This window comes from Lithobates pipiens, unplaced genomic scaffold (assembly GCF_037356315.1).
Source record: "Lithobates pipiens isolate NorthernLeopardFrog02 unplaced genomic scaffold, aLitPip1_a1.2 Scaffold_13, whole genome shotgun sequence".
Lineage (NCBI taxonomy): Eukaryota > Metazoa > Chordata > Amphibia > Anura > Ranidae > Lithobates > Lithobates pipiens.
Window position 1 is genome coordinate 138,373,696 of NW_027507718.1, and position 17,097 is coordinate 138,390,792.

Sequence of the window (17,097 nt, forward strand, 5' to 3'; positions counted from 1 at the left end):
TTACTACAACATACTTAACAGAAGCTTTTAGTCTATAATTATAATATATTAAAGCAATATTTCTGCATGTCAAATGTTTTAAGTTTGATTTACAGAGATGGACACTTTCAGATGAACAGTTTTTTCATAATATAATAAACAATATAATGTTTATCTCTTAGATGGTTCAAGAACATGGTCTTCTGCATCTAGGAAAAGCAGTTCATCCAGCCCTATACCTTCCTACACACCAAATGTACAAATGTTCACACCAAGAATAAACCCCAAAATAATTTTTGCTGAGTCTGAATCAGGCAGCTTGAAAAGACATGAAGACTGGGTAAGTAGTTCCTTTTTCTGCAATAATTCCCAGAGGCTCGGTTCACTCCTAAAACACCCGCTGATCGTACAGGATCGCTGTGGAATGCAGGAACAAATCAGGGCTGAATGTTTGCCTGAGTTCGGCCCTGAAACTGAGCCAAAGATGCATAGTGTTTCTGTGCAGTGCATTCCACAGCCGCCCCGCATATATGCAAACTGGCTCCATAGAGAGCCAGTCACATTCTCCTGCTATGCAAATTGGATGCAGGGAAATCCGCATCCAATTCACATTGGTGTGAACCCAGCCTAAATCTCTACAATAAAATATATGCACTATACAGTAGATGCACCAACATATTAAAAAGGGAAAATATTGTCTTTAAGTGTTACTAAAAATAACTATATCTGGTCTCCCACAGTACACAAAACATGGAAATGCAATTATTTTAATAAATATAAACAACTAAATACCTTTTCTCATCAGCAGTATATAGCAGTCTTGTGACTTCTATCAGTTTCCGGCCGAACACTGATTAAAGCTTGTAGGGGGAGTTTTCATTCTCCTCTGACTGTCCAATGAGGCTGCATAACTCCTGACCCTCTGTCTGGACGGTGCTGATTGGCCCTGTGCTGATCACATGCACACTCCCAATAAAAAAAAAAACTCTCTAACAATACATACCAAAGTGAGCATATGCAGAGAGCCCCCCAAGGCTCGGTACTATCAGGAAATGGATTGAGGATCACGAAAGACAGGATCAAACAGCCTTTTTACGCAATGCGTAGGGTGTACAATAAAAAAGCAGCTCGGGATTCAATACTTAAATTCAATGTGTAGCAGTCCCTTGCAGTCCTTTATAAGTTCAGCATCATTCAACACTGAGAACATATTATGAATGAATGGGTGTCACGGCCTGGCTTCATAAGCGGTGCCAAAGCATCCTTCATTCTTAGTGTATTGCAGCAGATAGCAGTGTTAGCATTACGTCAGCACTGCTATTTGCATCAACAGAGTACCTTCCTGGGCCTGATAGGCAAAGAGGAAGAAGACGCAGCATGTCACATGAATGTCCAGAACATATCAGGTAAGTATAAGAGAACAGAACAAAATATACATATGCAGAGGAGACTTTTATGGGGGAGAGGAGAGCAATTGGGGGCATAAAGCTGGACTCATCATTGGACTCTAAAGTGTATTTAGTGTCACAACTTTTTATTATGGTTTTGGCTAGAGTAGGAAATGTTTAAGACCCATGTCAGATTATTTATTTATTTATCTTTGCCTGTGTCCCTTTGGGGGGATTTCTTTTACTTCCTGTGCCAGAGACATAGCAGGATGAAAAAGGATATCTCTGCAAATGTATATGATATCCCCTCTTAAACAGTTGTCACTAGCCCTGTTCTTTTGAGTAGTAGATTTCCTATCCCTTTTTACTATCTCCAGTTACCGTGCGGGTGTGCTCCCGAGTCCAGCATTTGCGTCCATAGATGCAGAATGCCAGACTCAGCCCCGCCCCGGCATTGGATTTGATTGACAGCAGTGGGAGCCAATGGCTGTGCTGCTTTCAATCTATCCAAATCAAGGGCCCAGAACATCGGGCAGAGGAAGAGCGCATCTCTGCCGTGGGAAATTCCAGGGCTCAGATAAGTAAAAAGGGGGGCTGGGGGGCAGTCACTGGCAGGTGTTTTTTCACCTTAATCACTTCAGCCCCTGAATTTACCCCCTTCCTGACCAGAGCACTTTTTGCGATTCGGCACTGCGTCCCTTTAACTGACAATTGCGCAGTGGTGTGACGTGGCTCCTAAACAAAACTGACGTCCTTTTTTCCCACCAATAGAGCTGTCTTTTGGTGGTATGTGATCACTTCTGCGGTTTTTATTTTTTGCACGATAAACGAAAAAAATTGTGACAATTTTGAAAAAAACACATTATATCTTTTACTTTTTGCTATAATAAATATCCCCAAAAATATATAAAAAAAAAACAATTTTCCTCAATTTAGGCCGATATGTACTCTTCTACATATTTTTGGTAAAAAAAATTGCAATAAGCGTATATTGATTGGTTTGCGCAAAAGTTAAAGCATCTACAAAACAGGGGATAGTTTTATGGCTTTTTTATTATTATTTTTTTTTACTAATAATGGCGGCAATCTTTGATTTTTATCGGGACTGCAATGTTATGGCGGACACGTCGGACAATTTTGACACATTTTTGGGACCATTGGCATTTTTCCAGCGATCAATGCTATAAAAATGCATTGATTACTGTAAAAATTTCACTGGCAGTATATGGGGTTAACCACTAGGGGGCAGTGAAAGGGTTAAGTGTGTCCTAGTACGTGTACTAACTGAAGGGGTGAGGGGACTGTGCAGGGGAGATGACAGATCATCTGTTCATACTCTGTATGAACAGATGATCTGTCTGTTCTCCCCTCAGAGAACTGGAAACTGTGTGTTTACACACAGATCCCGGTTCTCCATAGCGGTGACTCGCATCGGCTCCGTAGGCGACGAGGGGACGTGCGTGCGCCTCTGGTGGCGGGCACACGCCCCCCAGTGGCCGTCTATGTTACTGACGTAACATGATGCTGATTCGCGCAGCTGAGCCATGTTGCCGTAGTACAACTGCGGTGGCTGGTCGGCACGCGGTTAAAAAACTTTTGCCTTTAGAACCACTTTAAGCTTGTTCAATTAAGCTTTGACAAAAAATAAATAAATCATGAAAGCCGATTGGTTTCTATGCAGCGCTGCACCAGATTTTGCACTCTCCAGTTTTAGTAAATCAACCCCAATGTCTGCCCTTCCTAGTACCTAATAACGCAAACAGATATATACTGCAAAAAATCATAATACTTACCGTATATACTCGAGTATAAGCCGAGATTTTCAGCCTCTTTTTTGAGGCTGAAAGTGCCCCCCTCGGCTTATACTCGAGTCATCGCTGTCTGCCTGCTCGATCAGCGTGTCGAGCAGACAGACAGCGGACATTCTACCATTCAAACGCCGCGCCTCCGCCTCCGCCTTCGCCTGTGATAGGCGGAACACTGAATTTCCCAGCAGCCTGTGTTCCGCCTATCACGGACATCGTCTCATCCTCGTACTACGGACGAGGATGAGACGATGTCCGTGATAGGCGGAACACAGGCTGCTGGGAAATTCAGTGTTCCGCCTATCACAGGCGAAGGCGGAGGCGGAGGCGCGGCGTTTGAATGGTAGAATGTCCGCCGAGGCGCCGACGAAGAGCGGCGATCCTGGCAAGGCACGGGACGGAGGCAAGGCAAGGCACGGCACGGGACGGGACGGAGGCAAGGCACGACACGGGACAGAGGCAAGGAGGCAAGGCACGGGACGGAGGCAAGGAGGCAAGGCACGGGACACAGGCTCGGGACACAGGTAGGCTGGACACACACACACACACACACACACACACACACACACACACACACACACAGGGATGGATGGATACACACACACACAGGGATGGATGGATACACACACACACAGGGATGGATGGATGGAGACACACACACACAGGGATGGATGGATGGAGACACACACACACAGGGATGGATGGATGGATGGACACACACACACACAGGGATGGATGGATGGATGGACACACACACACACAGGGATGGATGGACGGACACACAGGGATGGACGGACACACACACAGGGATGGACGGACACACAGGGATGGACGGACACACAGGGATGGACGGACACACAGGGATGGACGGACACACACACAGGGATGGACAGGCATGTCTCACCCTCGGCTTATACACGAGTCAATAAGTTTGCCAGTTTTTTGGGGGGTAAATTGGGGGCCTCGGCTTATATTCGGGTCGGCCTATACTCGAGTATATACGGTAAAAGAAAGGGAGCTCCAAAAATTATGTGATCCCATTATAAAAGTTGAAAATGTATCTATTCCAATAAACTAGCAACCATCTATACTCCAAGCCATACATTTTTAAACTGTTCTTTGTATAAGGCAAGCTGCTCATACAAGGGAAGTTTGTTTATGCATATATTTATATCTGTGGTTATGGTTAAAAGATTTGCAATTCATTACAATTCAGGGTCTGATAGATAGCATTAAAGTGATTGTAAAGGCAGAAGTTTTTTTATCTTAATGCCAGTGGCGGACTGACAACTCATGGGGCCCCCGGGTAATATATAATGTATTACATACATTGGTCTCTACCCCCTTTAGCTGCAGAGGCAGCAGCTGAGGATGTACACATGCTGCGGCAGGAATTATACCCCCTGTTGCTTTTGGTGCATGATCGTGACCCAATCAAGTGAATAGGGCCACTCTGCAAACACACAGCAACCATGTGTAATGCATGCAGTAGCAGAATGCTAGTGTGGGATCCAAGAGGTTAAAGCAGGTTATGTGATGAGGCAATACAACGCCTCCTTATAGCCTTCTTTAACCACTTGGTCGCTGTACTGCACAAGGTTGTACAGCCTTTGCAGAGCAGCCTCATGCCAAGCGTGACAGGGTGTATAATTTCTGCTGAGGCTGTAACGTGTACACCCATGGACCCCTGGGATGGGGTCAGAGAGGGACCCCTGTGATGGGAGCAAAGGGGGATCCCTGGGATGGGAGCAAAGAGGGATCCCTGGGATAGGAGCAAAGAGGGATCCCTGGGATGGGGGCAGAGAGGGATTCCTGGGATGGGGGCAGAGAGGGATTCCTGGGATGGGGGCAGAGAGAGATTCCTGGGATGGGGGCAGAGAGGGATTCCTGGGATGGGGGCAGAGAGAGGCCCCTGGGATGGGAGTAGAGAGGGATGCCTGGGATGGGGGCAGAGAGAGATCTCTGGGATGGGAACAGAGAGGGGCCCCTGGGATGGGAGCAGAGAGGGGCCCCTAGGATGGGAGCAGAGAGGGTCCCCTGGGATGGGAGCAGAGAGGGGCCCCTGGGATGGGAGCAGAGAGAGGCCCCTGGGATGGGAGCAGAGAGAGGCCCCTGGGATGGGAGCAGAGAGAGGCCCCTGGGATGGGGGCAGAGAGAGATCTCTGGGATGGGAGCAGAGAGGGGCCCCTAGGATGGGAGCAGAGAGGGGCCCTTAGGATGGGAGCAGAGAGGGGCCCCTGGGATGGGAGCAGAGAGGGATCCCTGGGATGTGGGCAGAGAGGGATCCCTGGGGTGGGAGCAGAGAGAGATGAGACCCCTAGGATGGGAGGAGAGAGGGGCAAGTGGAAACTCTTTGCTTTGGGTAAGGGAGGGTCGGATTCTAAATCCCCCTCTACTAGCACATGTCCTCTTCCTTCAAAGACCTCGCCCCAGAACATTTTCTCTTATACCCCTCTCTCCCATCACACATGTGTTACCTGCCCTCAACACTGTAGCCACAAACTATACACAGACCTCAGAATCAGCGCAGCTCCTGCAGTGTAAGATCTCTTGTCCCCGGCTCCTCCCTCTCCTGTCTGTGTACTGTGGAGCTGAGGAGGATCCTCAGTGAGCGGTGTGCAGGCTCAGGAGGGAGAGATGTCGGCTCAGCTGCCACAGAGGGGAATCACTGCAGGAGACAGCCTGGGCACAGATGATATCCTGACTCATTGCCAGGGCAGCCATCAGAAATTGTGGTGCCCCTTAGACGGCTTTAGGCCTGGGCCCCCCCAGGCCTGACCGCCAACATTCCCCAGGGCCTGCCCACTGGCCGTCCCACCGAATCCGCCCACTAGCCATCCCATCAAGTCCTTCCATGCACACACCTTTTATTTTAACACTTACAATGTCATATATGAAAATGAACGGTGTTTCATCGGTGCTTTCATATTTATATTTTGCCTAAAAGAGACATCCCAAACCAGCAGCTGTACGCTTGCAGCCCCCCTCACATACATACACAGGCACACACATATTTACACATGGACACAGGCACACACACATGAACACACATATACATATGAACACAGGCACACACATGAACGCACATGTACACATGCACTGGCACACACGCATGCACACACACTACACAGACACACACATGTACACATGCACATATACACACACACATATGTACACAGACACACATGCACACGCATGCACACACACATATATATGTACACATGCACATAGGCACACACACACAGACACACACATGCACATATGTACACAGACAAACACAGGCACACACACGTACATAGTCACACACACATATATACACAGACACACAGATGTACACCACCCCCCTCGTTCCTCTTCAGTTGTACATTAGTCCTTACTTGGAAGGTGCTGTTCCTGGTCCCAGCTCTTGTGCAAAATACACAAGGAGTGCACATGCTGGAATTGACCAGAGGTGACAGCAAAGAGCCTGATGTCAGTGACACAGCAGCAGCTGCTGACTCGCACACATTCTGAAAGCCAGCACAGCCACGGAGCTTTCATACACCTCTCTCTGCCTTCTGTCATCCTTCCCAGCCAGCCGGGCCCTTCTAGACTCTGGGCCCCTTACAAGAGTGTGGGCTGTACCCCCCTGATGGCGGCCCTGCTCATTGCCCAACACTAGCGAGCCCATGTCAGCCTAGTTACCAAAGCTCAGTGCTAGAACTTGTTCCGGCACTGGGCTCTGGGATAAGCAGATATTGGAATGGGCAGGGGGACTCTCATGGGGCCCCCAGGCAGTCCCTGAGTGCCTTAATGGTCAGTCCGCCCCTGCTTAATGCATTCTATGCATCAGTGGCGGCTGGTGCTAAATTTTTTTGAAGGGGGGGGCAAGCACCCCCCCCCCCAGGTCCACACTCACCCCTTCACGGTTATGGCGCCACCGCTTCCTCGTCTTCTCCTCCCTGTCAACCCGATCCGCCTCTTGTCCTGATTGGCTGGGAGGAGAAGCCAAAAGACAAAGCGAATATTGATTCGCTAGTGACTCAAGTGGGTGGGTTCGGGGGCGCAGCGCTCTGCGCCCAGAGCCCAACCTTTTTCAAGCGAATTAGAGCCTCAGGCTCTAATCATGTTGCTAAAAAAAAAAAAAAAAAAGAAGAGTCCGGCACCCCGCATGCAAACTAGGGGGTGGCACCCCTGCACCCCTTATGGACTGCCCACTCCTGTTATGCATTAAGATAAAAAGCCTTCTGTGTGCAGCAGCCCCTCTAACACTTTCCTGAGGTCCTTCTAGATCCAGCGATGTTGTAGGATTGTCTCGGCTGCTCAGGACTCCCATCCTCATTCAGTGCTGTCAATTAAAGTCAGTCAGCCAATGAGAAGAGAAAGGGGGCAGAGCCGGGCCTCAGCTCTGTGTCTGAATGGACGCAGAGAGCTGTGACTCGGCTTGGGTGCCCCTGTGGCTGTGCAAATTAACATCATCAAATGGCACATTACAATCTCTTTTCAGATTTTCCACATTTTCAAATACTTTAGATATTCTACTGTAATAGGGTAATATTAGTTGCTGTTCTGTGGGCAATGGACTTTACAAAGATTCATATTTTTCTAGTTTTTTTTGTAGACAGGTCAACATCAAACATGTTATATCACCTATATTTTGATGACCTGATCTTTGACAGCTTGGCTCCCTGTTTAACGGACTCTAAAAATTGTACTATCCTAGTCATGTTCCTCTTGTGAAGAAAGTAACCTAAAGATAGAGGCATACAAAATGTTCCTGTACACCTACTCTTATGCATGTTTTAGTTATTTAGCAAAGTTGATCAAATGTTAAATAATATCTTAACATAAAGTGTGAAGTGTACCTGAACCCTGTATGCTCTTCTCTTTAAATAGTAGAGGAAGTTTCCCCAGTCTTATTACCTCATGACCACCTGGAAACAAGGATGTCCGAGCTGGTGGGTGGAGGACACCAGTCCAAGGAAGCAGTAACATCTACCAACTGTACTTCCTCTGTATATTAAAAGAAGCGATTAAGTCCATGGCAAAAGCTGTTTTCAACCAGGGAGCAAATCATAGCGGGAAATAAACTTGGGAGGGTAGCTGCCTTTAAGTGTTCATTTACTCCACCCACTTTTAATTTAACGCATTTAGGCCCTGTTCACCCGTTTGCTTTATGTGTGTTTTAGGTGCGGAGCATTAAAAAAAAAATCCTGCTTGCTGCATCTTTGATTAAAATGCATGTTGCATACAATCCAATGGTAATGCACTTAAAATGCATGTAAAACACAGCTAAAAACACAACGCACCAAAATCACACCGCACAGTTGTGAACCGGGCCTAAAAAGCAAATTATAGACCAAGCCTATACAAATCCACATGAATGCTGGAATGCTAAACATGTTTTGTACATTTTCTATTAATTAAGGTTAACCAAGCTTGCTTTACAGCAGTGGAGTAAATGATTACATAAAGATAGCTGTGTTTAATTACTGGCTAGTTTGATTTAAAAAAAAAATCATATGACAAAATACATTCCAAATCAATAACTAAATCCATAAAAAAAAAAAAAAAAAAAAAATCACACCTAATTACAGAGATTTCTGAACGTGATGATTTTATTTTATTTTTATATTAAATGCTAAATAAAAAATAAGTAAAACAAATATATTTATGACACAAGTACTTTCTGTATTTTATTTATTTCACATTGTATTCTATTGTTACATGTTAATTTATAGCTTGTTATTATTACAATTATTGAAAAAAAGGTTACAGAAAACAAGACATAAACAAATTGTAACTGTTAACTATTTTGTGCTATACTAAATATAAAATAAAGTAGTTGTAGTGAATGCTAATTTCCTACACATCACGCTTTTAGAAGTTCCCCTGGAACTGTGAAAAAATGGCATATATAAAACTTCGTAATGGAGATATACACACTGCACTCCAGCAATATATATATATATATATATATATATATATATATATATCTACACTATATTACCAAAAGTATTGGGACACCTGCCTTTACACATACACACACAAACTTTAATGGCATCCCAGGCTAAAGCCTCGTACACATGATTCGATTGTCATATGACCGCGCATCTGATTTTTGTCAAAAGCGTGGGACCCTTATGCTAATTTTGTGTTAGTAGAAGTCTGGTGAGCGTTGATTCACGATTTTCAGATCGTTCCCGATCTTCAAATGACAGTTTGGGATTAGGCAGTTGCATTAAAACAACACAATGAAAATTAACAAGGGACACCAACATAGTTGTATCTTTGATCTTAAAAACTCAGGGATAATGGTGTTGTGGTAACTTCCCCAAAAAATCAAACAACCATAATATTATTTATATCACTACAAAACAAATGCCTTTTAAAATATGTTTGGCATAACTACATCAGTATCCCCACCAGCAAAGCAGCTTCATTATTATCCCATTAAAGAAGATGAGAATGTGCGCTGCATTTCAACATTTCATCAATTGCCACGTCACAACTGTTACATAGTTAGTAAGGTTGAATAAAGACACCAGTCCATCCAGTTCAACCTGAGTGAGTGTCTACAATTGTCCCTTTCCCTGTACATTGCACACTCACATCAGTCCCTTCCCTCAAGGAACCCACAATAATTAATGTTAATTCTAGATTATGAACGGTAATTTAAGACCAAACTTTTCTGGGTCATTTCTTGATTCCGAACATGCATGAATGTACTTTTGACTTTTGTGTGACGATTTCTGTACTGACCATCCGAAAAATCTGAAAATTAAAATCAGATGTCGAAGGGAGCATACTAATGGTAAGAATTTCAGACAATAAGGCGGCGAACGACAATTCCCTTCCAAAAGCCTTTAGGGTCCTTTCACATGGGCGCTGAGCAGACGGATGACAGGTCTGTCTCCGCTCACCCTGCTGAAACTGACCTGTAAGAGCTCCACTCTCCTCTATGGGGAGATTGATTAAAAACAGACCACCTGTCCATTTTCATCCGATCCCATCTGATCCGATCCACCAGACGGGTGGAGAATAATGTCACCATTAGGGATGAGCCGAACACCCCCCTGTTCGGTTCGCACCAGAACCTGCGAACAGACCTAAACTTCGTGTGAACTTTAGAACCCTATTAAAGTCTATGGGACTCGAACGTTCACAATCTAAAGCGCTCATTTTAAAGGGTAATATGCAAGTTACTGTCCTAAAAAGTGTTTGGGGACCCGGGTCCTGCCCCAGGGGACATGGATCAATGCAAAAAAAAGTTTTAAAAACGGCCGTTTTTTCAGGAGCAGTGATTTTAATAATGATTAAAGTGAAACAATAAAAGTAGCTGGGGGGTATCTATAGTATGCCTGTGAAGGGGCGCATGTTTCTGGTGCTTAGAACTGTCCCTGCACAAAGTGTCATTTGTGCAGGAAAAAAAGTCTTTTAAAATCACTTGCGGCTAAATTCGGCATCCCGTAATAACTCAATGAGTGTTCTCTGTATTAGCCGACAATTCATTCATTCATTGATTAAAAAAAAAAAGCGTGGGGGTTCCCCTAAATTCAATTACCAGGCCCTTCAGGTCTGACATGGATATTAAGGGGAACCCCGTGTCAAATAAAAAAAAATTGACGTGGGGGTCCCCCTAAATATCCATACCAGACCCTTCAGGTCTGATATGGATATTAAGGGGAACCCCGCATCAAATAAAAAAAAATTGACGTGGGGTCCCCCTAAAAATCCATACCAGACCCTTTATCCGAGCACGCAACCTGGCAGGCCACAGGAAAAGAGGGGGGGCGAGAGGGCGCCCCCCCCCCTCCCTCCTGAACCGTACCAGGCCACATACACTCAACATTGGGAGGATGCTTTGGGGGTCTGTGACCCCTCAAAGCACCTTGTCCCCATGTTGATAAAGGACAAGGGCCACATCCTCACAACCCTGGCCGGTGGTTGTGAGGGTCTGCGGGCGGGGGGCTTATCAGAATCTGGAAGCCCCCTTTAACAAGGGGACCCCCAGATCCCGGCCCCCCCCCTGTTTGAAATGGTAAGGGGGTACAAAAGTACCCCTACCATTTCACAAAGAAAGTGTCAAAATGGTTAAATAAGACAAACACACTTTTGAAAAATTCCTTTGGAGGGTGAGTGTATAAGTGTGTATATATATATATATATATATATATATATATATACACACACACTTATACACTCACCCTCCATTGACTCTTATGGAGAGCAGATGTCAGCGGTGACATGTCTACTGACACCCACTGCTATCTGATCTGATCCTGTCTGTGAAATCTAGATGGATGGTGACTAGGGATGATCTTCGAGTTCGAGTGGTGGAGGTGGAGAAAACAGCAAGTCACTGATCTTACCAATGAATTCAAGTGCAGGGGGACATAGATATCACCACAAGTCTGACTGGGTAGACTGTGCTCCCAGTACAGCCAGAAAACTGAGCACACAGATAGATGTTGTTCTGTGTCTAGTGTGGTCAGTTTGAAATAGGAAAGCAGGGGAACTGGGAAGAACACCAGGAATTTCATGCAAAGGAAACAACACAAAAAGAACCGGATACTTTGTTAAACAAGTACATGGTACAATAGGCACAGATCAGGAATAGGGATGAGCCGAACACCCCCCGGTTCAGTTTGCAGCAGAACATGCAAACAGGCAAAAAATATCTGCAAACAGGCGAACACTGTTAAAACTATGGGACACGAATGTGAAAAAAATCAAAAGCGCTAATTTTAAAAGCTCATATGCAAGTTATTAGTAGGTGAATGGACTCTGCGCCAAAACAAATTGTTAAAAAAACAAATAGTGAAAATAGCTGCTCCCCAGGTTTGATCAATATGGTCAAAGACAAGTGAGTGGTAAATAGAGGGCGCTAACACATTATCTAATATTAACCAAATTAGTACAAATTTAAGTGATGTGAATTGTTGAACAATAATAATACATATGTAGCGGCCATAACCCTTGGCAGGGTGGCCTTGACTTTTGGGCTTACCGGTTATGTCCACTTGGCAGATTCTTCCACGTCTAGGGGTTCCCAGGGTTAGTACCCAACAACTTTGGACACTGAGACCATAAAAGTCCTTTAGAAAAGGTTTTTATTTGCAGGGGTAACAGCCAACAAACACAGTCTCGTATGGGAACAGAGGGCAAGGGTGAAGGAACTCAGGCACCTTGAACTGCTAATATCAGAAAGGCTCTAATATCACCCACAAGGTTCCCCACTCACCAGAAAGATACACCCCTACAGGGGTACTGTGCCTTTAAATCAGCTTTTATGCGATTCCAACTCTCAAGCCCATATGCGATATGGTTCTTCGTATCCAGAGAAAATCCAGTTTATTCCATAGAGTTACACCCCTACAGGGGTACTGTGCCTTTAAATCAGCCTTTATGCAATTTCAACTCTCAGGCCCATATGCGATATAATTCTTCGTATCCAGAAGAAATCCAATTTATTCCTCATAGGAGAAAAATAAAATCTCCATAGTGTAATATATACGTAATCAAATGGGAGCACTAATTAATTACTTTGGCAGAAAAAACTTTTATTCTCATTCTATTTTCTATGGGGCTTTCCCTATGCCCGCCTTCTATGACCTGATTGGCTGGTTTTGGGGGGGAGTGAGCGGCATACGGAGACTTCCCCTGTTTCTCTCTGTGTATGTTCTATGGAGCTGTTCCTATGCCCGCCTCCTACGATGTGATTGGCTGATCCCTGGGGGGGGGGGTGTGAGCGGCATACGGAGATTCTTTCTATAAAATACATAGTGTGCAGTGGCGTGGCGCCGCCAATGAATACGTCAATGACGAAACGCGTTCGACGGAGCCACGCACACTATGTCACTTCCGGGTTGTCTCGAGCGGTTGGAACACAGCTGGAGCTGGAACTTTGGCAGAAAAAACTTTTATTCTCATAAAACATATGTATACCATAAATCATACATATAGCAGAAAATAGCAAAAATATATAAAATTATCCAATGCTCCCACTTATTTAAAAGTCCGTGGGGTAGCAGAGAATTTCCAAAAAACAAAAAATCTAAGAAATCCCATAAAAATAATGTAAAAAATATAATAAAATTATAAGCAGCAAAAAACGAACTTTAACCACTTACAGACCGGACCATTTTGCTGGTCAAAGACCAGACCACTTTTTGCGATTCGGCACTGCGTCGCTTTAACTGACAATTGCGCGGTCGTGCGACGCCTGAGAGTTGAAATTGCATAAAGGCTGATTTAAAGGCACAGTACCCCTGTTTGGGTGTATCTTTCTGGTGAGTGGGGAACCTTGTGGGGGAGCACGCAAGTCACCTGAAGAATATATTCCAAGCACTAAAGTCACCTTATGAATATACCTTTTTCTGCTGGATTTGCACCACTGAGGATTTTTTTCATTTTTTTCATTTGTGGACTCTAAAGACTTCTCGCTCTTTCTTCTTTATTTTGCTTTATTTTTGTTTTTTATTTTTTATTTTATGCACACAAGTTTTGATATATTTTTTTGTTTATGATATATAGAAATTTTTGATATATATCCCACGTACATACATCCATATGGGGTGTTCTTTTTTCACTTTGTGATTTTGCACTATTATATATATGTGGTTTGGATATTATATATATATATGGTTACAGATTTTATAGCCATACTGTATTTTTTGACATATTTTCACTTTATAACTTGATCATTTTATTGTATGTAGTTTATCAGTGTTTTGGGAAAAATTCAACACATAATAGTACCTATGCGATTTTAAAACGTCAGTTGCATTAAGTATCATATTATTATTTTGCACTTATTCCTGCACTAAAGCGCTTTCTATGGGCATCTATAGGCTTTTTTCACAACTTATTGATTTTATACTTTAGAGATACGATAATTAGAATACTCATAATTGATACAGAAAGGTTAACGTACACTAACAAATTTATTAAATTGAGTTGACACCTGGATTGTTGGAAACAACGGTGGTCCTTTTCTCCAATACTAGGTAGCGCCGGATACCCCATTTTTATAGATTACTAACCACTTGTGAAAACCCCCTGTGGGGATTTCTTGGCTGGGGGGGGCTGCAACCTATATATATATCTTTTTATTTTTTCTATTTCCTGTACTAGATAAGCGCGGCTTTGTTCAATATTAACAACTTTTCCAACTTGCCGGAAATAATTTCCGACAAAATGCTCCGATCGGACATACTCCGATCATGTGTAGAGAATTCCGATCGGACAAAGTGCCACGCATGCTCAGATCAAATTCCTACATCAAAGCTATTGACTACTAGCCTGAACGCAGTCCCATCGTAACGAAATTACATCATCACGTTCTGAAAGATCAGATTTTCCGACAACTTTGTCCGACCGTGTGTATGCAACAGTTTCGGAAAAGATCCGTCGGACAAAATCCGACGAATTTGGTTGTCGGAATCTCCGACTGCGTGTACAAGGGCTTACACAGCCCAGCCAAACTGATGTCAAAGTTAAACCCACATAATTAACCCTCAGAACCCCTTTACTGTTCGGAGGCAAAAACTAAATTTGTACATGACAGACACTTTGTCCAAAGTGTCATCGCTACACGTATAAACCTATATAATGTGAATCAACAATAATGAACGAAATAAATGTAAAAATACATGCAAATGATCTATCAGAAAAAAATTAAAATCGTGAAAAATTAAGTCCCAAATGAGGAAGAAAAACAAAATTCTAGTAAAGACAGAGTGATCTTCTGTGTGAATAGTCTTCTAGGCGTATAGTGAAATATCCTTCACCAAGAAAGCAGCACCCAACAGTGCTGGATATAAAATCTGCTTACCAGCAAATGTAAGTGGCCTTTTGGCTCTGTTTTATGCTTTTAGTTTTTTAATAAACTGAATTACGCTATGGACATCTCCATTGTCTTTTATATATCCCGTGTCTAACTATCTGGGGAAAAAGCCTTCCTACTCATCTCCAGTCTATCCATGTGAGCAGGCACTATCCTGCATAAGCATCTTGTGACTTTCTTTGTAATAAAAGAAGTCAATTACATCTGGTAAGCAGATTTTATATCCAGCACTGTTGGGTGCTGCTTTCTTGGTGAAGGATATTTCACTATATGCCTAGAAGACTATTCACACAGAAGATCACTCTGTCTTTACTAGAATTGTGTTTTTCTTCCTCATTTGGGACTTTATTTTTCACAATTTTAATGTTTTTGTGATTGATCATTTGCATGTATTTTTACATTTATTTCGATCATTATTGTTGATTCACACCATATATGTTTATATGTATGATTATTGTTCAACAATTCACATCACTTTATTTTTTACTAATTTGGTTAATATTAGATAATGTATTAGCCCCCTCTATTTACCACTCACGTATATGCAAGTTATTGCCATAAGAAAGTGTTTGGGGACCAGAGTCCTACCCCAGGGGACATGTGTCAATGCAAAAAAAAAAGTTTTAAAAATGCCCTTTTTTTTGGGAGCAGTGATTTTAATAATGCTTAAAGTGAAACAATAAAAATTAAATATTCCTTTAAATATCGTGCCGGGGGGGGGGGGGGGGGGTGTCCTTAGTATGCCTGTAAAGTAGTGCATCTTTCCCATGTTTATAACAGTGCCACAGTAAAATGAAATTTCCAATGTAAAACTGCGTGTGGCTGTAATGTATTGTCAGATTCCCAGCAATATAGATAAAAATCCCCAAAAAAAATGGCGTGGATGTCACCCCCAAAATCCATACCAGGCCCTTTAGGTCTGGTATGGATATTAAGGGGAACCCTGCATCCAATTTTTTTTTAAATGTCGTGGGGGTCCCCCAGGCACTATATACTCTGAACAGCAGTATATATATATATATATATATATATATATACATATATATATATATATATATATATATATATATATATATATATAGCCTGCCCTATATAATCCACAGAAAATTGGGCCATAAGTGTTAGTGGTACCAGAACACTGTAAGCCTTCACAGTTAGTTGGGTGCAGGAATGGACCCTGATGTGAAATATTTTATCAAGAATTGTAATTACATGCCTCTGTTAAACAGGGGCAGAAAAACTGGGCCTTTGGTTTTGGTGCTACCAGAACACTGTAAGCCCTCACAGATACTCTTATTGGGCACAGGATGAGCACTGCTGTGAGATATTATATCAAAAATTGTAATTACATACCCCTGTTAAACAGGAGCAGAAAAATTGGGCCTTGGGTGGTGTTGTTGATGCTGCAACACTGTAAGTCCTAACAGTTACTCTTCTTGGGTGCAGGAACGGGCCCTGCATTGAAATATTATATAAAACATTGTAATTACTTGCCCTTGTTAAACAGGGGCAGAAAAATTGGGCCTTGGTTGGTGGTGCCCTAAACCAAAAATATTGTTGGAAGCTAGCATCATCAAGATTGAGGAGTAATAGGATAGTCAGCATAGGCAGTCTTCAAGGGATCCCACATCCATAGCAAATTCAATCCGTTACATCAGCATCAGGTGCTTGATAGCTGCTGATCCAAGACTGATTCATTTTTATGAATGTGAGCCTATCAATGGAGTCTGTGGACAGGCGCACTCTTTGATCCGTTACAAACCCTCCAGCAACACTGAATATGCATTCAGAATGCACGCTGGATGCAGGACTGGCCAGTAGCTCAGTTGCATATTGAGCAAGTTCTGGCCAGTGGTCCGTCCTCAAGACCTAGTAACCCAGTAGATGCTCTGTTGGAAAGGTCTCCAAGTCTGCTCTTGCCCCTAGATATTGCTGCACCATGTAATGCAGACACTGGTGATGTGCGCTTGAACAAATCAGACTTTGGCGCTGAGGACTGAAAAATTGTTTAAGGGCATCGTTCAACCTGCCGCCTTCTCCACCGCTTCCTCTAACTGAATAAAGCCTCAGCAACACGTTGTTCAGCACCAGGAAATTG

At 43.4% G+C, this 17,097-nt stretch overlaps 1 protein-coding gene across 4 annotated transcripts in view; it reads left to right on the forward strand.

Annotated features, from left to right (window-relative positions):
• The window catches only part of MISP (mitotic spindle positioning), a 223,219-nt gene that overhangs the window by 162,742 nt on the left and 43,380 nt on the right, over window positions 1-17,097 (forward strand). For 2 of the 4 annotated variants that reach the window (XM_077475639.1, XM_077475638.1), the window contains one exon: window positions 162-319. In XM_077475639.1, the coding sequence (XP_077331765.1) occupies window positions 162-319 (158 nt within the window). Of the gene's footprint in view, window positions 1-161; window positions 320-8,047; window positions 8,818-17,097 lie in introns of those variants that run through there. The other 2 variants (XM_077475640.1, XM_077475641.1) reach the window with 2 other exon arrangements.